General features: G+C 40.9%; 1 protein-coding gene across 1 annotated transcript in view; it reads right to left on the bottom strand.

Annotated features, from left to right (window-relative positions):
• Nucleotides 1-339: 339 nt before the first annotated feature.
• The window catches only part of ATOX1 (antioxidant 1 copper chaperone), a 33,947-nt gene continuing 17,308 nt past the window's right edge, over nt 340-16,978 (bottom strand). The window contains exons 2-4 of the mRNA XM_044661781.1: nt 10,056-10,131; nt 2,017-2,187; nt 340-541 (exon numbers count right to left, since the gene is read on the bottom strand). Of these exons, the coding sequence (XP_044517716.1) occupies nt 2,063-2,187; nt 10,056-10,131 (201 nt within the window). The 3' untranslated portion in view covers nt 340-541; nt 2,017-2,062. The remainder of the gene's footprint in view (nt 542-2,016; nt 2,188-10,055; nt 10,132-16,978) is intronic.

Genomic DNA, 16,978 nt, shown 5'->3' with positions numbered 1-16,978 from the left:
CTGGGCATATTTACTAAGAAAAACAGCATGTCTCCTAATGGCTGCTGGTTGCAACAAAGCCCCTCAAGCAATGGCAAAAATCACCATCTCTGTATTTCCCTGGAAAATCCTTCGCTAAAGGGGAAGAATCCCTCCCTCCACAAAGGGCTGCCTTGATGCAGAGGCCACATAGTGATGATTGGGTGGGCTCTGAGCATTCTCTCTCCCTTCCTACTTTCCATTTACTTTCTTCTTCTCCCAGCCAAAGGTCCTCTCCTCACCGCAATGGCAGAAGGCCTGCAATCCCACCATTTCTGTTGCCGAGGGCAGCCTGCAGCAAACCAAAGATACAGAGAACTCTTTTCCAGCAAAGACCAGCTCCATTTTATTAGAGGGTGGCAAAGAAAGAGGGACAGGGAGCCGAAGGGCTCCCCCGGAACACTGTGGGCTCCCAGTCACTGATGCGCTCCTTCCTCTCTTTCCTTTCCACTCCTAGGTCTCCCCTCCTTCCCACAGCTGGCCAGAATGGGAGGTGGTCCTGGGGAGCCTGCCTTTCCAGCTCCTGCAAGCAGAGGAAGGAGAGGGCAAGTTAGGCAGGGCAGGGGCTCCCCCTGCTGGGGACAAGGCAACATTACGTCTCCCACCCTGAGCCTCCCCATCCTCACGCCACTTGCCCTGGATTTCCGATAGGCACGGCACTGTCCTGGGCACCAGGGGAGGTAGGAAGGGTAAGGTACAACCCAGCCTCCAAGGAGATAAAGTGGTGGAGCTCTGCAGGGGACTCAACAACTGGGCCTACAAACACTATAATTCAGTATACAACTAGGATGGCTAGTATACAACTAAGTTTAAATTCTTCTAGTCCGGCCCCCTCACCTTTTACTTTTTACAAGTTTTATGAGGCAGCTCTATGGCCCTGTGAATAAAGTGTAGGACCTGAAATCAGAAAGACCTGAGTTCAATTCCTACCTCAGCCACTAGCTAGGTGAGCCACTTACCCACTCTCTGTGCTTCAGTTTTTCTCCTCTATAAAATGGAGGTAATAATAATAGCACCTGCCTCCCAGAGTTGTTCTAAGATCAAATAAGATATTTTATAAAATACTTTGCAAATTTTAAAATGCAATATAAATATTAATGATGCTGCTGCTGATGAAAGTTTCCATACCCCATAGGTATTTTATTTAGACTTTCATAACCTATTGGAATTCATCCCATTCATCACAGAAGCTAACATTAAACAAAGCAGAAGATATAATCTTCAAGGTGGGTTTTTGTTTCTCTTTTTCAAGATGGATGCCAGTGGCTAATAAGGAAATGAGCTTTGCATGACTTCCCATGTATAATCTACATCAAATTGCTTGCCTTCTCCAGGATGGGAAGGGAGAGAATTTGGAACTCAAAATTTTTTCAAAGATTAAAAAATATATTTGCCACATAACTGAGGGAAAAAAGCAAGAAAAGATGGATATTAGGTGTGCCTTTATTCATGTTTCTGTCACTTCACAACTCCCTTAAGAATTCCCTAAAACAGGGACAGCTAGGTGGCTCAGCAGATAGAGCCAGGCCTGGAGGTTCTGGGTGACTTCATACACTTCCTAGCTGTGTGACCTTGGGCAACTCACTTAATCCTAATTGCAGAGCTCTTACAACTCTTCTGCCTTGGAACTGTTCATTAGTATAGGATCCAAGACAGAAGGTAAGAATTAAAAAAAAATTCTTTACAACTGAAGCCCAAAGGTTGTGAGTCAATCTGTTGAAGAACATAGCACAGGCTTCTCCCCACAAGGCTTTCAGTGGCTGGAGATCACCTCTTGGCCTTCTCTCCCTATCTATCTTGTTCTCATTCTCATCCGGGGCATTCCCCACCATTTTCAGAGCAGAAAGCCCCAGCTGTTGGGATAATGAGTGGCTGAAGCCAAAACAAGGCAGTGAAAGGGTCAGAAGCAGCCTCTTCCCTAGCTTTGTTCCCTACCTCTCCAGCTCTCCATCCCTGCTGAGGGGGGACCCCTGTTCCCAGAGCCCGGGCCTGACTGACCTTCCCCCTTGGGTCCATCCTGCTGGCCAGAGACTGCTGCTTGCCGCTACTTGGCTCCCAGGTAGGTAGTGGTCTTCCCCGTTTTCTTCAGGGTCTCCAGCAGGGTTTCCACACTATGCTCTGAATCGATGCACACCCTCTTGTTGGGCAGGTCGATCTCAAACTGGACCCCTGCCGGGGGTGGGAGGGAACAACTGTCAGAGCTGCTGTTTCTCTACTAAGCACACTCTCTACAGTGGCTCTAAGTGGTAGGTAGGACAATATGATTCCTATTTTGTAGGCAAGGAAATGGAAACTCAGGGAGGGAAGTGACTTGCTCACGGTCATATATATTATACACAAAGGCAACATATTAGAGTTGAAAAGCATCAAACTAATCTGGCTTCTGACATTTCCCAGCTGCATGATGCTGGGCAAATCACTTATCCCCAACTCCCTAGCCCTTACCACTCTTGTGCCTTGGAATGAATGCGTAGTATTGATTCTAAGGCAGAAAGGGTTTTAAAAAATAAAAGGCATTGGCTTGGGAGTCAGGAGACTGGCCACAAGGACGACTCTGATGAATACTGTTTTATTGGGGGTAAGTCATTTCCCCTCTTTGGGATTTCCTTGCTTTCTTATAAACTAGTTGGAACTGGAGCTCTTTAATGTCTATTCCAGATTTAATAGTCCATCTTAACTCAAACCCAAGCCTCCCAATCCATTTCCCAGACAGTGCTCTGTCAGAAGCAAATTTCTCTCTCCATTGCATCTTTTTTATTTTTGAATGTCGTCTTCAGTGATCTGGAGGTTAAATTGAACTAATTAAATTAATTAAATTAAACTGAGAAAATTCAAGTATAGATAAGCCCTCAGAAAAAGGAAGTTAAATAACCAAGGAACCAATGAGACAAGAAACTGATTCCACAGGCACTGCTTCCCTGGACAGCCTGGGCAAATTAAGAAACCATGGTTGCTTCCTGAGATGTGATGTGGGTAGAGAAAAGAGCTTATAAGGTCAGACCAGGAGCCAGTCTGGGGCTTCTGGTGGGAGCATGGAGAACGGAAGAAACCCTTGTCAGAGTTTAGCCACAGGCCCATCATGGCAGCCAATAGATTAGAAAGCTAAGTATTTTTCTACCTCTCTCCTACCTTTCCCTCTGTTTACTACTACTACTACTACTACTACTACTACTACTACTACTACTACTACTACTACTACTACTATTTTGATTTAATAAAGTTATTAAGCTGCTATCAACCTCATAATTTTAATTATTACAGCTCTCCTAGGATGGGAGAATACCACTGAAGGAAGGCTTCCTTTCAACTCTTTCTCTGCTACTTTTGAAATCAACATTTTGTTCTCCCCTCCAAGTTAATCTCCTAGGATTCTCTTATTTGGTTTCTTTTTCCTTCACCTACTATCGCTAGCCCACAGCTGTGCTCCCTCATCATCCTATCAGACCGAGGATGCCAACACTGCCTATTGGGAGCTCAGTGATACAGTGGTTAGATTACTACAGTAACATTTAGAGTGAGAAGACCTCAGTTTTTTAATTTTGCCTCAGATATTTACTAACTATGATTTTGTGCAAGTCATTCCAATGTTCTTTACCTCCATTTCTTTATCCATAAAATGAGGATAAAAATAGCACTAATCTCATAGGGTTGGTGAGAGGATCAAAAGAGATAACATGTAAAGCACTTTGCAGACTCTGGAGGCCTATATAAATGTTAGTTATTATTATTATTATTATTTCTCTATTTTCCTTACCTGGTGGATGGGATCGACTGGCCTTCAGGTGCTGATGCAAGTATGGAATTCAATTCAACATTAATTAAGCATCTGAATGAAAAGCACTGTGGGAATCATTGGGGCAAAAACAAAACTGGGCTTTCCCTCAAGAAGACTAAATTTACTCAGATGGAAGGGAGAATACAACATACACACCAAGTAAATTCAAAATAATTAAAAATCATTTCAGGAGGGAAAGAGAGCCATGAACATGAGGGACTAGAAAGATGATGAGAGAAGAATTAAAGAGATTTCTCTTGATCATGAGAAACAGAGGTTTGGAGACAGGATAGAGGAAAAGAGAATGAGCTCCAGTTCTGGATGTGCTGAGTTTGAGATGCTAAAGGAATATTCAGGAAATGTCAAATTGGCAGTTGGCAATTGGGAACTACTTCCTAGAAAATGGAGCAAAATATATAAATCTGGGAGTCATCTGTACATTGATAATTGAACCTAGGGAAGGTGTTGGCATCATTAAGAGTGAGAGCATAGAAGGAAAAAAGTACCCAGAACAAAGTTTTATGGGGTCTCTACACTTAGTGGGCAGGAGGTGGGAAAGGGATAGTCAGTCACACAGGTAGAATAAGAACCAAGAGGGCAGTTTTATGGATGCTAAGGGAAGAGAATAATTAGGGGAAGCCAAGAATGGGGGGATAGGGAAGCAACAATTTCAAAAGTTCTATTTAGAAGCCAAGTAGATAGGACTCTGAAAAAGCCAATGGACTTTTATCAGTTAATTTTTTTTCTTTTAAAATTGTTGTTAGAAAGGATAGCTCTCTGGGTAGGAATAGGGAGGCATATAGTTGAAAATGAATGTGATTTAACAATGAAAGGCATCAGTAATTTAAAAAAAAATGAAAACAGCTGAGAGAGGAGGAGAGCGGTGGGGGAGAGAGAGAGAGAGAAAGAAAGAGAATGAATATCTGCCATTGTTAATCTTGGAGAAAGCATTTCAATTAAATATTGATTTAAAAAAAAAGACTGAGAAGTGAGTGAATGTGCTAACTTTACTGAGATAGGCAGTTAGATCAAATAGATAAATACTGCTGGACCCAATCAGGAAGATCTGAATTCAAATCCTGCCTCAGACATTTAGCTAGTTGTGTAATCCTAAACAAATCACTTAACCTCTCTCTGTACTTTAATCTCCCCATCAGTAAAATGGGAATAATAAGAACATCCATTTCAGGAGGTGATTGTGAAAATCAAATGAGATTATACATATAAAGCACTATGTATCCTTTAAAGCACTATATAAATTCTAGTTATTGTTATTTTTTGTCTCAAGGGAGGGCTTTATGAAGGGGAGGGCATTGGTAAGTGACAATATTTTTTAAAGGACATCAATAAAAAAATTACTTAATTCTTAAAAAATAAGAGGGAGACAATGGAAATACAAGTGTAGGTGATTTAGAAGTTTTAGGAGAACAGATATTGAACAAGATCATGAGGGGATGACAGAGTGAAGGAAAGGTATTTTTAAGGATGGGATAGACCAGGGAATGTTTGTAGGTGGGCAAGAAGGAGCTAGTAGTTAGGGAGACTGAAGATGAGAGAGAGAAAGGTCCCAAAAGAGATCAAGAAGGAATGAGATCAAAAGTATGAGAGGGGACAACTAATTGGCTCAGTATTTATAGTCCCAGGCCTGGAGACAAGAGGTCCTAGGTTCAAATCTGGCCTCAGACACTTCGTGGCTGTGTGATCCTGAGCAAGTCACTTAACCCCCATTGCCTATCCCTAACCACTCTTCTTCCTTGGAACCAATACTTAGCATTGACTCTAAGAAAGAAGGTAAAGGTTTTTTTAAAAAATGGACAGATTTTAGCTGAGCTTTTTGTGGTGGTAAAAAACTGGGAAACAAGGGTATGCCCTTTAATTGGGGAATGGCTGAACAAATTGTGGTATCTGCTGGTGATGGAATACTATTGTGCTCAAAGGAATAAAGAACTGGAGGAATTCCATGTGAATTGGAATGACCTCCAGGAATTGATGCAGAGTGAAAGGAGCAGAGCCAGGAGAACATTGTACACAGAGACTGATACACTGTGGTAAAATAAAATGTAATGGACTTCTGTACTAGCAGCAATGCAATGACCCAAGACAACTCTGAGGGACTTATGGAAAAGAACACTACCTACATTCAGAGGAAGAACTACAGGAGTGGAAACACAGAAGTAAAACAACCGCTTGAACACATGGGTTGATGCGGACATGATTGGGGATGTAGACACTAAACGACCACACCAATGTAACTATCAATAATATGGAAATAAGTCTTGATTGATGACACAAGTTAAAACCAGTGGAAATGTGCATTCCATGGGGGGGATTGGGGTGGGGGTGGGGATGAAGGGGAAAGTAAAAACATGAATCATGTAACCATGGAAAATTTTTCTAAAAAACAAAATATTAAAAAAATGGACAGATTTGTCTTGACAAGAAGAAAGTCCACCTATTCATCAAAGAAAGTAAAAGAGAGAATGGGAGTTAATGGAGGTAGAGATTTTTTAAAAAGAGGATAGTTACAATAGCTTCTATTTTCTCAGTAAAGTAGAAGTCAAAGACTTCTCTTCAGAAAGAAAGTGAGTAGAATAATCACTATAGAAAGTATGCTAGAACAAGTCCATTTAGGAAAAATAAAAAGGATTTTAGGGCATAAGGGAAGGCATAATTGTGATTAAATGCATTTGTGGTGAAAAGAGAGGGTATGCTTTTTCCAGGAGTTTCCAGCAAGACATAAGGAGCAAGAAAAAGTGAATGGTGAGGGTAGCCTAAGGCTGGGGTTTTGCAAGGCTTACTGTCAAAAAGACAAAAGGGCAAGGGTCAAGTCTTTGAAAGGTCAGAAATGAGATCAGAATAGGGATGATACATGAATTAAGAAAGCAATTAATGTACATGAGTTAGGAGATGTAGAGGGACTGGAGGTCACAGTAAAGTTTAAGTATAGGTTTTAGGAGGGCTAAGGAAGAGGAAGAGATTGAAAAACAGGAAGTTAAATTAAGAAAGAAAAGTTATGGAGTTCTGAATCAAGGAAATCGACTATCAGAGCAAGGATCTGGGTGTAGCTGAGGTGGAAGGCCAGGGTACTTGAGGAGACCATCAACTTATACAATGATGTCCCCAAGGATAATAAGCACAGGATTTAGGCTACTATGACCCAGGCAAGAAAAAGTATTAACAATGACCAGGAGACTAGTAACTGACTGCCAAGGAGTTTTAATATCCCAGCAGCAGAGGAAACATAAGGTGGCAATTAGATCCTTGGGAGCAGGGCTGAACTTAACCATTCTGGAGCTTTATCGCAAAAAGGTGGCTAGGCAGAGACCATCCCAAAAGCACTCTGAATACAATGCAGGTACCTAGTTCCCAAACTCTGAGTTCTATGAAAGCAAATTCCCTCTGCATTCTGCCCCTTCCCCAACTAATCCTACCCCCAGTATTCTTGATGCTCTTAAGCTTTGATCTGCTACGGGTTAGCTTCCCCTCTGGAGGTACCTGGATGCTAAGCTGGCCTAGAATTCCTTTCAAAAGAGGACCTCTACTTCCTCTGGCTCCCAGAGGCCAAGACTTCTTACAGTAGTGTGTTGTTGTTCAGTTGTTTCAGTTGTGTCTGACTATTCTTGACCTTATCTGGAGTCTTGGCAAAGACGCGGTAGTACTTTGCTATTTTCCTCCTCGGTTCATTCTACAGATGAGGAAACTAAGGCAAATAGGGTTAAGTGGCATGCCCAGGATCACACAGCTAATAAGTGTCTGAGGCCAGATTTGAACTCAAGAAATGAATCTTCCTAACTCAAAGTCCAGCACTCTTATCCACTGTACCACTTAGTTGTCCTCTTATAGTATAGAAAACAAGACATGCTTGATAAATTGCTAAGGTAGTAACTCTTAACAAAACAAATAAATGAGACATTTTCAAGTGATCTCAGAGAAGTATTCAAATGGGAAGGGGTGAGATCCAGACCCCAGCTAGGGGTCTAATCACAGTTCTAACCACAGTCACAGACTCTTAAGAGCTGAAAAGAACCTTCAAGATCATTTAATCTAACACTTATTTTGGGAGAAAACTGAGGAGGGAAATAGATTTGCCTAAAGTCATGCACAGAATTAGTTGGCAGATGTAAGACTAGAACCTGGTTCCTACTGGGGAGAGCAGTCTAATACACTTTCTACCAGAAAACAGTCCTCTCAGATCCCTGCATAGGGAACAATCGAACATGGGGCTCCCTCTACCCAATAGGTTCAAGATCTGGAGTGTATTTTGTCTGTAACATGTCAGGTCTGAAATGCCTATCCTTCTTCCCAAAATTCCTCTAAGGAAAAGAGAAAAGGAAGCTCTTAAGAGGCTCAGATTTCCAAGCACAGACCCTCTGGGGAAAGCAACTTTCATGTGGTTAAAGAGAATGGCACTAGATTCAAGAGCAGGGCTTAATGTTTTTGTGTCAAGGACCCCTTTGGACATTCTGGTAAAGCTTGTGGATCCCTTCTCAGAATCATGCTTTTAAATGCGTACAATAAAATACACAGAATTACAAAGGAAGTCAATTACATTAAAAGACATTTATTTAAAATTTAGTTGTGATTGGGTTATTTCAATTGTGTCTGACTCTTTATAACCTTATTTTGGGGTTTTCTTGCAAAGACACTGAAATAGTTTGTCATTTCCTTCTCCAGCTCACTTTTACAGAAGAAGAACTGAGATAAAAAGGGATAAGTGACTTGCCCAGGGTCACGTAGCTATTAAGGGTCTGAGGCCACTTTTGAACTCAGAAAGATGAGTCTTCCTAATTCCAAGCCTAGTGCTGTCCACTGAGACACCTAGCTACTGCCCCTCCCAACACACACACACACACACACACACACACACACACACACACACACACACACACACACACACACACACACTTGTAGCCCCCAGATTAAAAACCCCTGCAATACAAGTAACTCAGCTCAGATGTCTAGAGAGCTGCCATCAGGGGTCAGCAAATTCTTTCATCCTGAGGAAATGGCAGCAATCCTGAGGGAAATCAGACCTCACATATAGGCAAGGGAGAGAGAAAAGAAAAGGGAGAGATGGAGAGAGTGGAGAGATAATCAGAGAAAAAGCAAGCTAGACAATGAAAAGTAGGCAAAACAGAGAGAGAGAGATACAGGTGGCCCTCCTCGGGAGTGTTCCAAGAAGCTCTTTAGCACCAGGGAGTAAGCGCATTCACCTATCCATCTAAACAAGGTAGGGAACTGGAGTCTGGGGCTAACTAGGCCTATGAAGATGGAACCCACATGCCTGGACTTCTAGTTAGTTCCTGCCCTCTCTGGTGGTTTTCCTGCCAGCCTAGCACAGAGCATGGGGGTTTTCCTATGTGCCACTTGCTGAAGTACTCCACAAGAGACAGGATGAAAATCACTAGGATATCTGCAGACAACAACATATACAAACATAAGCTTGGTTTTCTCCAGAACTTGTTGAATGCATTTAACTCCTCCCCTAAAAGTTGACATTCTGAGATTTTCTTTGTTTCTGGCCCAGTTTCACTTCTGTATCAGTTCAAGAGGTTAGAATTCAGCTCTAACAAAGAGAGGGACTCATAGTTGACTCTCCCTTCCTCAACAGTCACATGCAACTGTTCTAGTCCCTGAATGTTGGTTGAGCTGCTCTGCCCTACCAGCTAGTCTCAAAATTCAAGCACCTATGAAAGTGTCTAGGGAAAGGGCAGTTACACTTTTGTATCTTGTATCCTCCACTCCCACTGACACCCCCAGAATAGGGCCTTGCATACAGCAGGCACTTAATAAATGCTCATTGAACTGAATGGAATAACTGCTCAATAACAAAATCAGTGACTAAACGAGGATAGCCTATCTCCCTGCTCAAAGTATCTGTCACCTTGACAGTGGATTAACATTAATTGTCTTTGTATATGACCAAAGAGACCTGGTGTGGTAGAAAGGGAGTTCTCAATGAAGCATTAGGAATTCTGGGTTCTAATTTCCTCTGACACCAAGTAATGATATGATTTTGGGCAAGTCACTTTCCTCCAAACCTCCATTTCCTGATCTGTCACATAAGGGACTAGAGGAGCAGATACTGATAATCCATTCCAAACAGTCTTTGAATCCATAATAAACTGGTACATAATAAAAAAAGGTACTCTTCTCAGAGCTAATAGAAGAGCATGCAGAGACATTTGTAACTAGCCTCAGCCTCCCCTATATTTCCCAGGCTCCCCCATTCATGCTCTCCAGCCTCCTCTGTCCCACTTACCACCCAGCTTGTTGAGGACTCGGGTGACTGCATTAGAGCAGCCCTCGCAGGTCATGTCCACAGAGAACTCATGTTTCTGAAATCAACAGTGGAGAAAAGTTAGCAAATAGGTCCTCCAGGAGGCCACCTCTCACCTGACCAGGAAGCATGTGGGAATTACAGAAAGCCCAGCCCAGAAGAAAGAGCATGAAATGCTACTTCTTTTTAAAGCTAGTCAACAGGCATTTGTTAAGGGACTACCATGTGCCAGGCACAGTACTGAGGGCTAAAGATACAGAGAAAGGTGAAAGAGAATCCCTGCCTTTGAGGAGTTCCCAATCCAATGGAGAGAAAAGAAAACAACTATGTACAAACAAAAGAGATACAGAATAAAGGAAAGAATCAATAAGGAATCAAGGAGAATTAAAGGAAAGGCTTCTTAGAGAAGTGGAGATGATAAAGGAAAGTATTCCAGGCATGACAAAAAGCTCCAGAGTTGGGAGATGGACCATGTTGTGCAAGAACAGCAATGAGGAAAGGCACTGGCCAGAAGAGGTGGGGGAGGGTGGAAGGTAGAAGAAGCCTTGAAAGGTAGGAGGTTGCCAGGCTGTGAACGGCTCTGAATGCCAAACATGACATTTTAGATTTGATCCTAGAGGTGATAGAATTTACTTAGATCTGGGCTGCAGGAAGATTATTTCGATGCTGAGTGGAGGAATGACTGGAGTAGGGAGACCACAGGAGGCAGATAGCCCCACTAGCAGGCTATTACAGTAATTCAAGGTGGAGGTGAGGCCCTGCACCAGGAAGGGGGCACTGACAGAGGAAAGAGAGAAGGGGGCATATGCTAGATGTGGCATCCCAGGTATATGCTAATCTTGAAAGTATTATTGATGTATTAATATTGTAACTTATGTGCTCATGTATCAGACTCATGGTCATATTATTTCTTGATCATTGTATTTAATTGGTACTCTATTAATTCTGATCACTCTCCAAAACTACAGTCCAAAGGTTAGGAGAATTCCTGAGCAGGATGTTAGCTGCCATAGGGTCCTAGCTCCTACCTTGACAGACCAGATTCCCTACTAGGTCACGTTTGATTAACCTCCTCCTCTTTGATCTTGTGGTTGTCATTTGAGCCAATGTCAAATCATATGCCATGTCACATGATCATTAACTACCTCCCATTCCCCATTCCTTGATTCTCCAATAAAAGACTGGGGACACATGTAGCTCTCCATCAGAGGAGCACACACACTGGAACCCATGTTGTTGCACCCTTCGTCTCTGAGTCTTTCTTCCTTTATTGTGTTCCCTCTCTCTCTAAATCCCCTTCACCCATTTTCCCTCGGCTTCTAACTTCCCTTCTCAGGTGTCCACCCACGAATATTAATTTGTGGCTGCAGGCAGCTACACTAGAGATGAAATCAAAGGGCTGGGCAACAGATTGGAAGGGAGAGAGGGAAAGAGGAAGAGGTAGAGGGAGAGGGACGGAGAGGGGAGGAAGAGAGGGAACAGGAAAGGAGAGAGTGACAGAGGAAAAGGAGAGAGAGACAGAGAGAGAGGGAGGGTGGAGAAAGATGGAAGAAGGAAGAGAGAGAGGAACAGAGGGAGAGGTAGAGATTTCAATGCTGGGCATTTACCCCAAGAAGCTCAAAAACAAGCAAATAAAAAAAAGATGCCACAGAATATTCAAGGCAGTGTTGTTTGGGATTACAAAAAACTGGAAATAACTGAAACAGTCAAAAAAATTGGGTTATATGAAAGTACTCAAACAAGCTACTCCAAGATACTTTATCTCCTAACTAGCCATTTTCTCTGGCTATCCTTCATGCCCTGAATGTTGGCCCTACTCATTCCTCCTTCTCCCCTCACTGTTTCCCCTGGCTTCCTTCAAATTGCTGCTAAAATCTCCTCTTCTATTGGATAATGCCTTCCCTCTGTTGATTATTCCAAGTTATCTTGTACATAGTTGTCTTCCATATTGCCTACTCCATTAGAATATGACTTCCTAGGGGGCATGAACTGTTTTGGGCTTTTCTTTATATCCCCAAAGCTTAGCATATAATGCACAGCATACAGTAGATATTTAATAAATGTTTTACTGAATAAATGAAATATTATGAAACTATATGAAAACAATGAATATGAGGAGTTCAGAGAAACATGAAAGACTTGAACTGATGCAAAGCAGAATAAGGAGAACAATAAACATGACTATAATCATGTAAACAAAAAACCCAAAGTGAAGATAAACACTTATAATGATAATGTTTAATTTTGTTATTAAAAAAAAGAAAATGCACTACATGTAAATACTATACACACAAAAATAAATAAAACCAAGAGCCATTCCTCAATAGCTTAAGTGGACAAAATGTACGAAAAGTTTTCAAAACTGCAATCAACAGCTGTCTTTTCCATTTTTGTTTTGTTTTGTTTTTAAAACTGTTACCTTCAGCCCTAGAATCAATACTATGCATTGGTCCTAAGGCAGAAGAGTGGTAAGGGCTAGGCAATGGGGGTCAAGTGACTTGCCCCAGGTCACATAGCTAGGAAGTATCTGCGGCCAGATTTGAACCTAGGACCTCCTATCTCTGGTGTGGCTCTCAATTCACTGAGCCACCCAGCTACCTGCATATCTTTTCCTTTTGAAGAGGTGGAAAGCTATGGTTACATGATGCTGCATATTTAATCATATAGGGCTGTTGTGTAAACTAATTTTAAATGATTTTCTTTGCTACAAGATTGTCTCATATTCTCTAACTTCAATATCTAAAATTCTAGCATCTTAAAGGAAAATGAGATTCTTGGGTGGGAAAGGTGAGCACTAAATATATCCAGAAATGCCTGGGATGAAGGAGTAAAAAAGTCATCAATAAAATTTTTTTTAAATTCTTATGAACTGAATAACAGTTAAATAACACAAAAAATATATAAACTTAGGAGTAAAATCTTAAAACTCTTAGAACAAGAGTTCCTAAGTTGGCTTAGGAACTCTTGTTGTATATACTCTTCAGAGGGTAAAAGAAGCTTTCAAGGAAGTATGGAGAATATCTATAACAATAAAAGGAGAAGTATTATAATATCTCTGAAAAATGTGAAAGAGACAGTTGGAGGACTAATTTCTACTGATTAAAACCAAATAAATGAGATTTGAAAATGGAACTCTTTTCATACTGAGCTAGAAGAAAATCTGCAACAACCCACTGAAAGATGAATAAACCAAATCTCAGAAGAAAACAGAGCTTCTGAATTGATTTCCAAACAATGAAGTTACCAGACATCTGGTATACCCTTAGTGAAGCATGTCCCATTATTACCGAATGTGCTCACAAGGCCTGAGTTCTATTTTTAACAACTGATCTTTGTGAATCAGGATTCTCAGTCCTGTTCTCAATCAAATCCAATGCAAGAAAATTGTAGATTCGGCATGATATTGGGTAGCCCTTTTTTTTTGAAAGGGCTCTATACTAAGAATAAAATTATCTGTTGATAAGAAAGAGCATCAAAAAGTCTCAGTAATTTATTTGACTCTGTTCTGATAAATATTTAACAATTTTATGATATTAAAAATATATGCTGAATAAAATTTTCTTTATGAAAAATCAAATTTTCCAAAAAATCAAAATTATTCCATATGTATGGTAAACTCCAGAACTTATCTTTCACAGTGACTAGGGAGTATAAGAAAGTAAGCAGGCAGAAAGGCTACAAGCATTATTAAACACTTACTATGTACCAGGCATTGTGCTAATTACTAGGGTTTATAATAACACAAGCAGACAACCCCTTCTCTTAAGTTTACATTCTATTGGGAAAGATAATCCATAAATGAGAAATGAAGAGAGGATCAAGCAGATGGCAAGAAAAGACACTCAAGTGAGCATGGGGGCACAATAAGAGAGTCAGAAGCAAGGCTGGAAGGAAATGAAGAATGGCTCTCAAGCCTGTCCCTAAAATGAAGGTTCCAGAAGAAACTCATTGGTTGGAAAAGGGGGCCAGCATGGTGGAAGGATGTGCCAGAGTGAGAAGAAAGGTTTACTGAAAGCTAAGATATAAGGGGACCGAAAAAGACTAGGAAGTCTTGCCTTAGAATTCAAAGATGGTAGACTCAAATAAATCATCAAATAACAATCAGTCACTGAACCACAGAACTGGTTTTGCTGATTTTCCTATGCATTCATGTAGGTCTTTCCTCTTCTTTATTTGCTTTTATCTTAAAATATGAAGACCATCAATTGGGGAATGGCTGAACAAACTGTGGTATCTGATGGTGATAGAATATTATTGTGCTGAAAGGAATAATGAACTGGAGGAATTCCATGTGAACTGGAATGACCTCCAGGAATTGATGCAGAGCGAAAGGAGCAGAACCAGGAGAACATTGTACACAGAGGCTGATACACTGTGGTAAAATCAAATGTAATAGACTTTTCTACCAGTAGCAATGCAATGACTCAGGACAATTCTGAGGAACTTATGAGAAAGAACACTATCCACATTCAGAGGAAGAACTGTGGGAATAGAAACACAGAAGAAAAACATGATTGATCACATGGTTCGAAGGGTATATGACTGGGGGTTTTGACTTTAAATGATCCCTCTATTGCAAGTATTAATAATATGGAAATAGGTCTTGATCAATGATACACGTAAAACCCAGTGGAATTGTTCATTGGCTCTGGGAGGGGGGAAGGGAAGAACATGAATCATGTAACCATGAAAAAATCTTCTAAATTAATTAATTTTTAAAAATATCATGATGACTTTGACCAGTCTCCAAATACTGTACATTTAGGTTTCCTTTTTTCTTCTGGCTATGCATCTAGACCAGCTATGATTATTTCTATTTATTTTTTATTATTTTGGGAAGATAAAATCCCAGTTCCTTTTTGGAATATGCAATAGAATCAAAGTCAAAGTGTTCAAAGGCACAATTGATTTTATGCTTTTTTTTTTAAAACCCTTACCTTCCATCTTAGAATGAATACTGTATATTGATTTCTAGGCAGAAGAGAGGTAAGGTCTAGGCAATAAGGGATAAGTGACCTGCCCAGGGTCACAGAGCTAGGAAGTGTCTGAGGCCACATGTGAACCCAATCCAAGGAGCTCCTGACTCTGGGCCACCAAGTTGCCCCCAACTTCGTGCTTATTACATATGGTCCAACTGCTCTCCAAAATGTCTGCAGCAGTGACAAGTGGCAGCACGAATACAGTGTAGCTACTGTTTCCTCTTGATAAGGTTCCTAAGCCTTCCCACTACAGGGTAGGGCCCTCAGCAGATAATATTTATCTGGACCAGCCTACAAAGGTGACAGGAAAGGGAGAGAAAAGTTCCTCCTAAAAAAACAGCTCCTCCTAAATATCTGCCATAGGATATCCTCCATCAATCAATCAACAGTTAACAAGGCACCAAATGCTTACTATGTATCATGTACCATGCTAGGCACTAGAAACACAAGTACAAAGAAAGAAACAATTGCAACTCTCAATGGCTGAGTCTAATGGGAGACATAATGAGTATATATAAAAATATAGATAAATATATACACAAGGGGCAGCTGAGTGGCTCAGCGGATAAGAGTGCCAGACCGGGAGACAGGAGGTCCTGGGTTCATATCTGACCTCAGACACTTCCTAGCTATGTGATCCTGAGTCAATCACTTAACTGTTTTTTTTTGTTTTTTTTTCCTTTTTCTCTCTCTCTTTTTTTTTTTTTTACATTTATTAATATTCATTTTTAACATGGTTACATGATTCAAGCTCCTCCTTTCCCCTTCAACCCCCCCCCCCGCGCCCCCCCTACCCATGCGCATTTCCACTAGTTTTGTCATGTGTCCTTGATCAAGACCAATTTCCAAATTGTTGGTAGTTGCATTGGTGTGGTAGTTTCGAGTCTACACCCTCAATCATGTCCACCCCGACCCATGCGTTCATGCAGTTGTTTTTCCTATATGTTTCCTCTCCTGCAGTCCCTCCTCTGAATGTGGGTAGCATCTTTACCATAAATCCCTCAGAATTGTCCTGGGTCATTGCATTGCTGCTGGTTCAGAGGTCCATTACATTCGATTTTACCACAGAATGTCAGTCTCTGTGTATAGGGTTCTTCTGGCTCTGCTCCTTTCGCTCTGCATCAGTTCCCGGAGGTCTCTCCAGTTCGCCTGGAACTTCTCCAGTTTATTATTCCTTTTAGCACAATAGTATTCCATCACCCGCATATACCACAGTTTGTTCAGCCATTCCCCAATTGAAGGACATACCCTCCTTTTCCAATTTGTTGCCACCACAAAAAGCGTAGCTATGAATATTTTCGTACAAGTCTGTTTATCTATGATCTCTTTGGGGTACAAACCCAGCAATGGTATGGCTGGATCAAAGGGCAGGCATTCTTTTATAGCCCTTTGAGCGTGATTCCAAATTGCCAGCCAGAATGGCTGGATCAGTTCACAGCTCCACCAGCAATGCATTAATGTCCCAATTTTGCCACATCCCCTCCAGCATTCATTACTCTCCCCTTCTTTCATTTTAGCCAATCTGCTAGGTGTGAGGTGATACCTCAGAGTTGTTTTGATTTGCATTTCTCTGATTATTAGAGATTTGGAACACTTTCTCATGTGCTTATTAATACTTTTGATTTCTTTACCTGAAAATTGTCTATTCATGTCTCTTGCCCATTTATCAATTGGGGAATGGCTTGATTTTTTATACAATTGCTTTAACTCCTTGTATATTTGAGTAATTAGACCCCTGTCAGAGTTTTTCGTTATAAAGATTTTTTCCCAATTTGTTGTTTCCCTTCTGATTTTGACTACATTGTTTTTGTTTGTACAAAAACTTTTTAGTTTAATATAATCAAAACCATTTAATTTACATTTTGTAATTTTCTCTAACTCTTGCTTGGTTTTAAAGTCTTTCCTTTCCCAGAGATCTGACAAGTA

This window comes from Gracilinanus agilis, chromosome 2 (assembly GCF_016433145.1).
Source record: "Gracilinanus agilis isolate LMUSP501 chromosome 2, AgileGrace, whole genome shotgun sequence".
NCBI classification, from domain to species: Eukaryota; Metazoa; Chordata; class Mammalia; order Didelphimorphia; family Didelphidae; genus Gracilinanus; species Gracilinanus agilis.
Note: the sequence above shows the minus strand (reverse complement) of the source record. Positions and strands in the feature narration are given on the sequence as shown.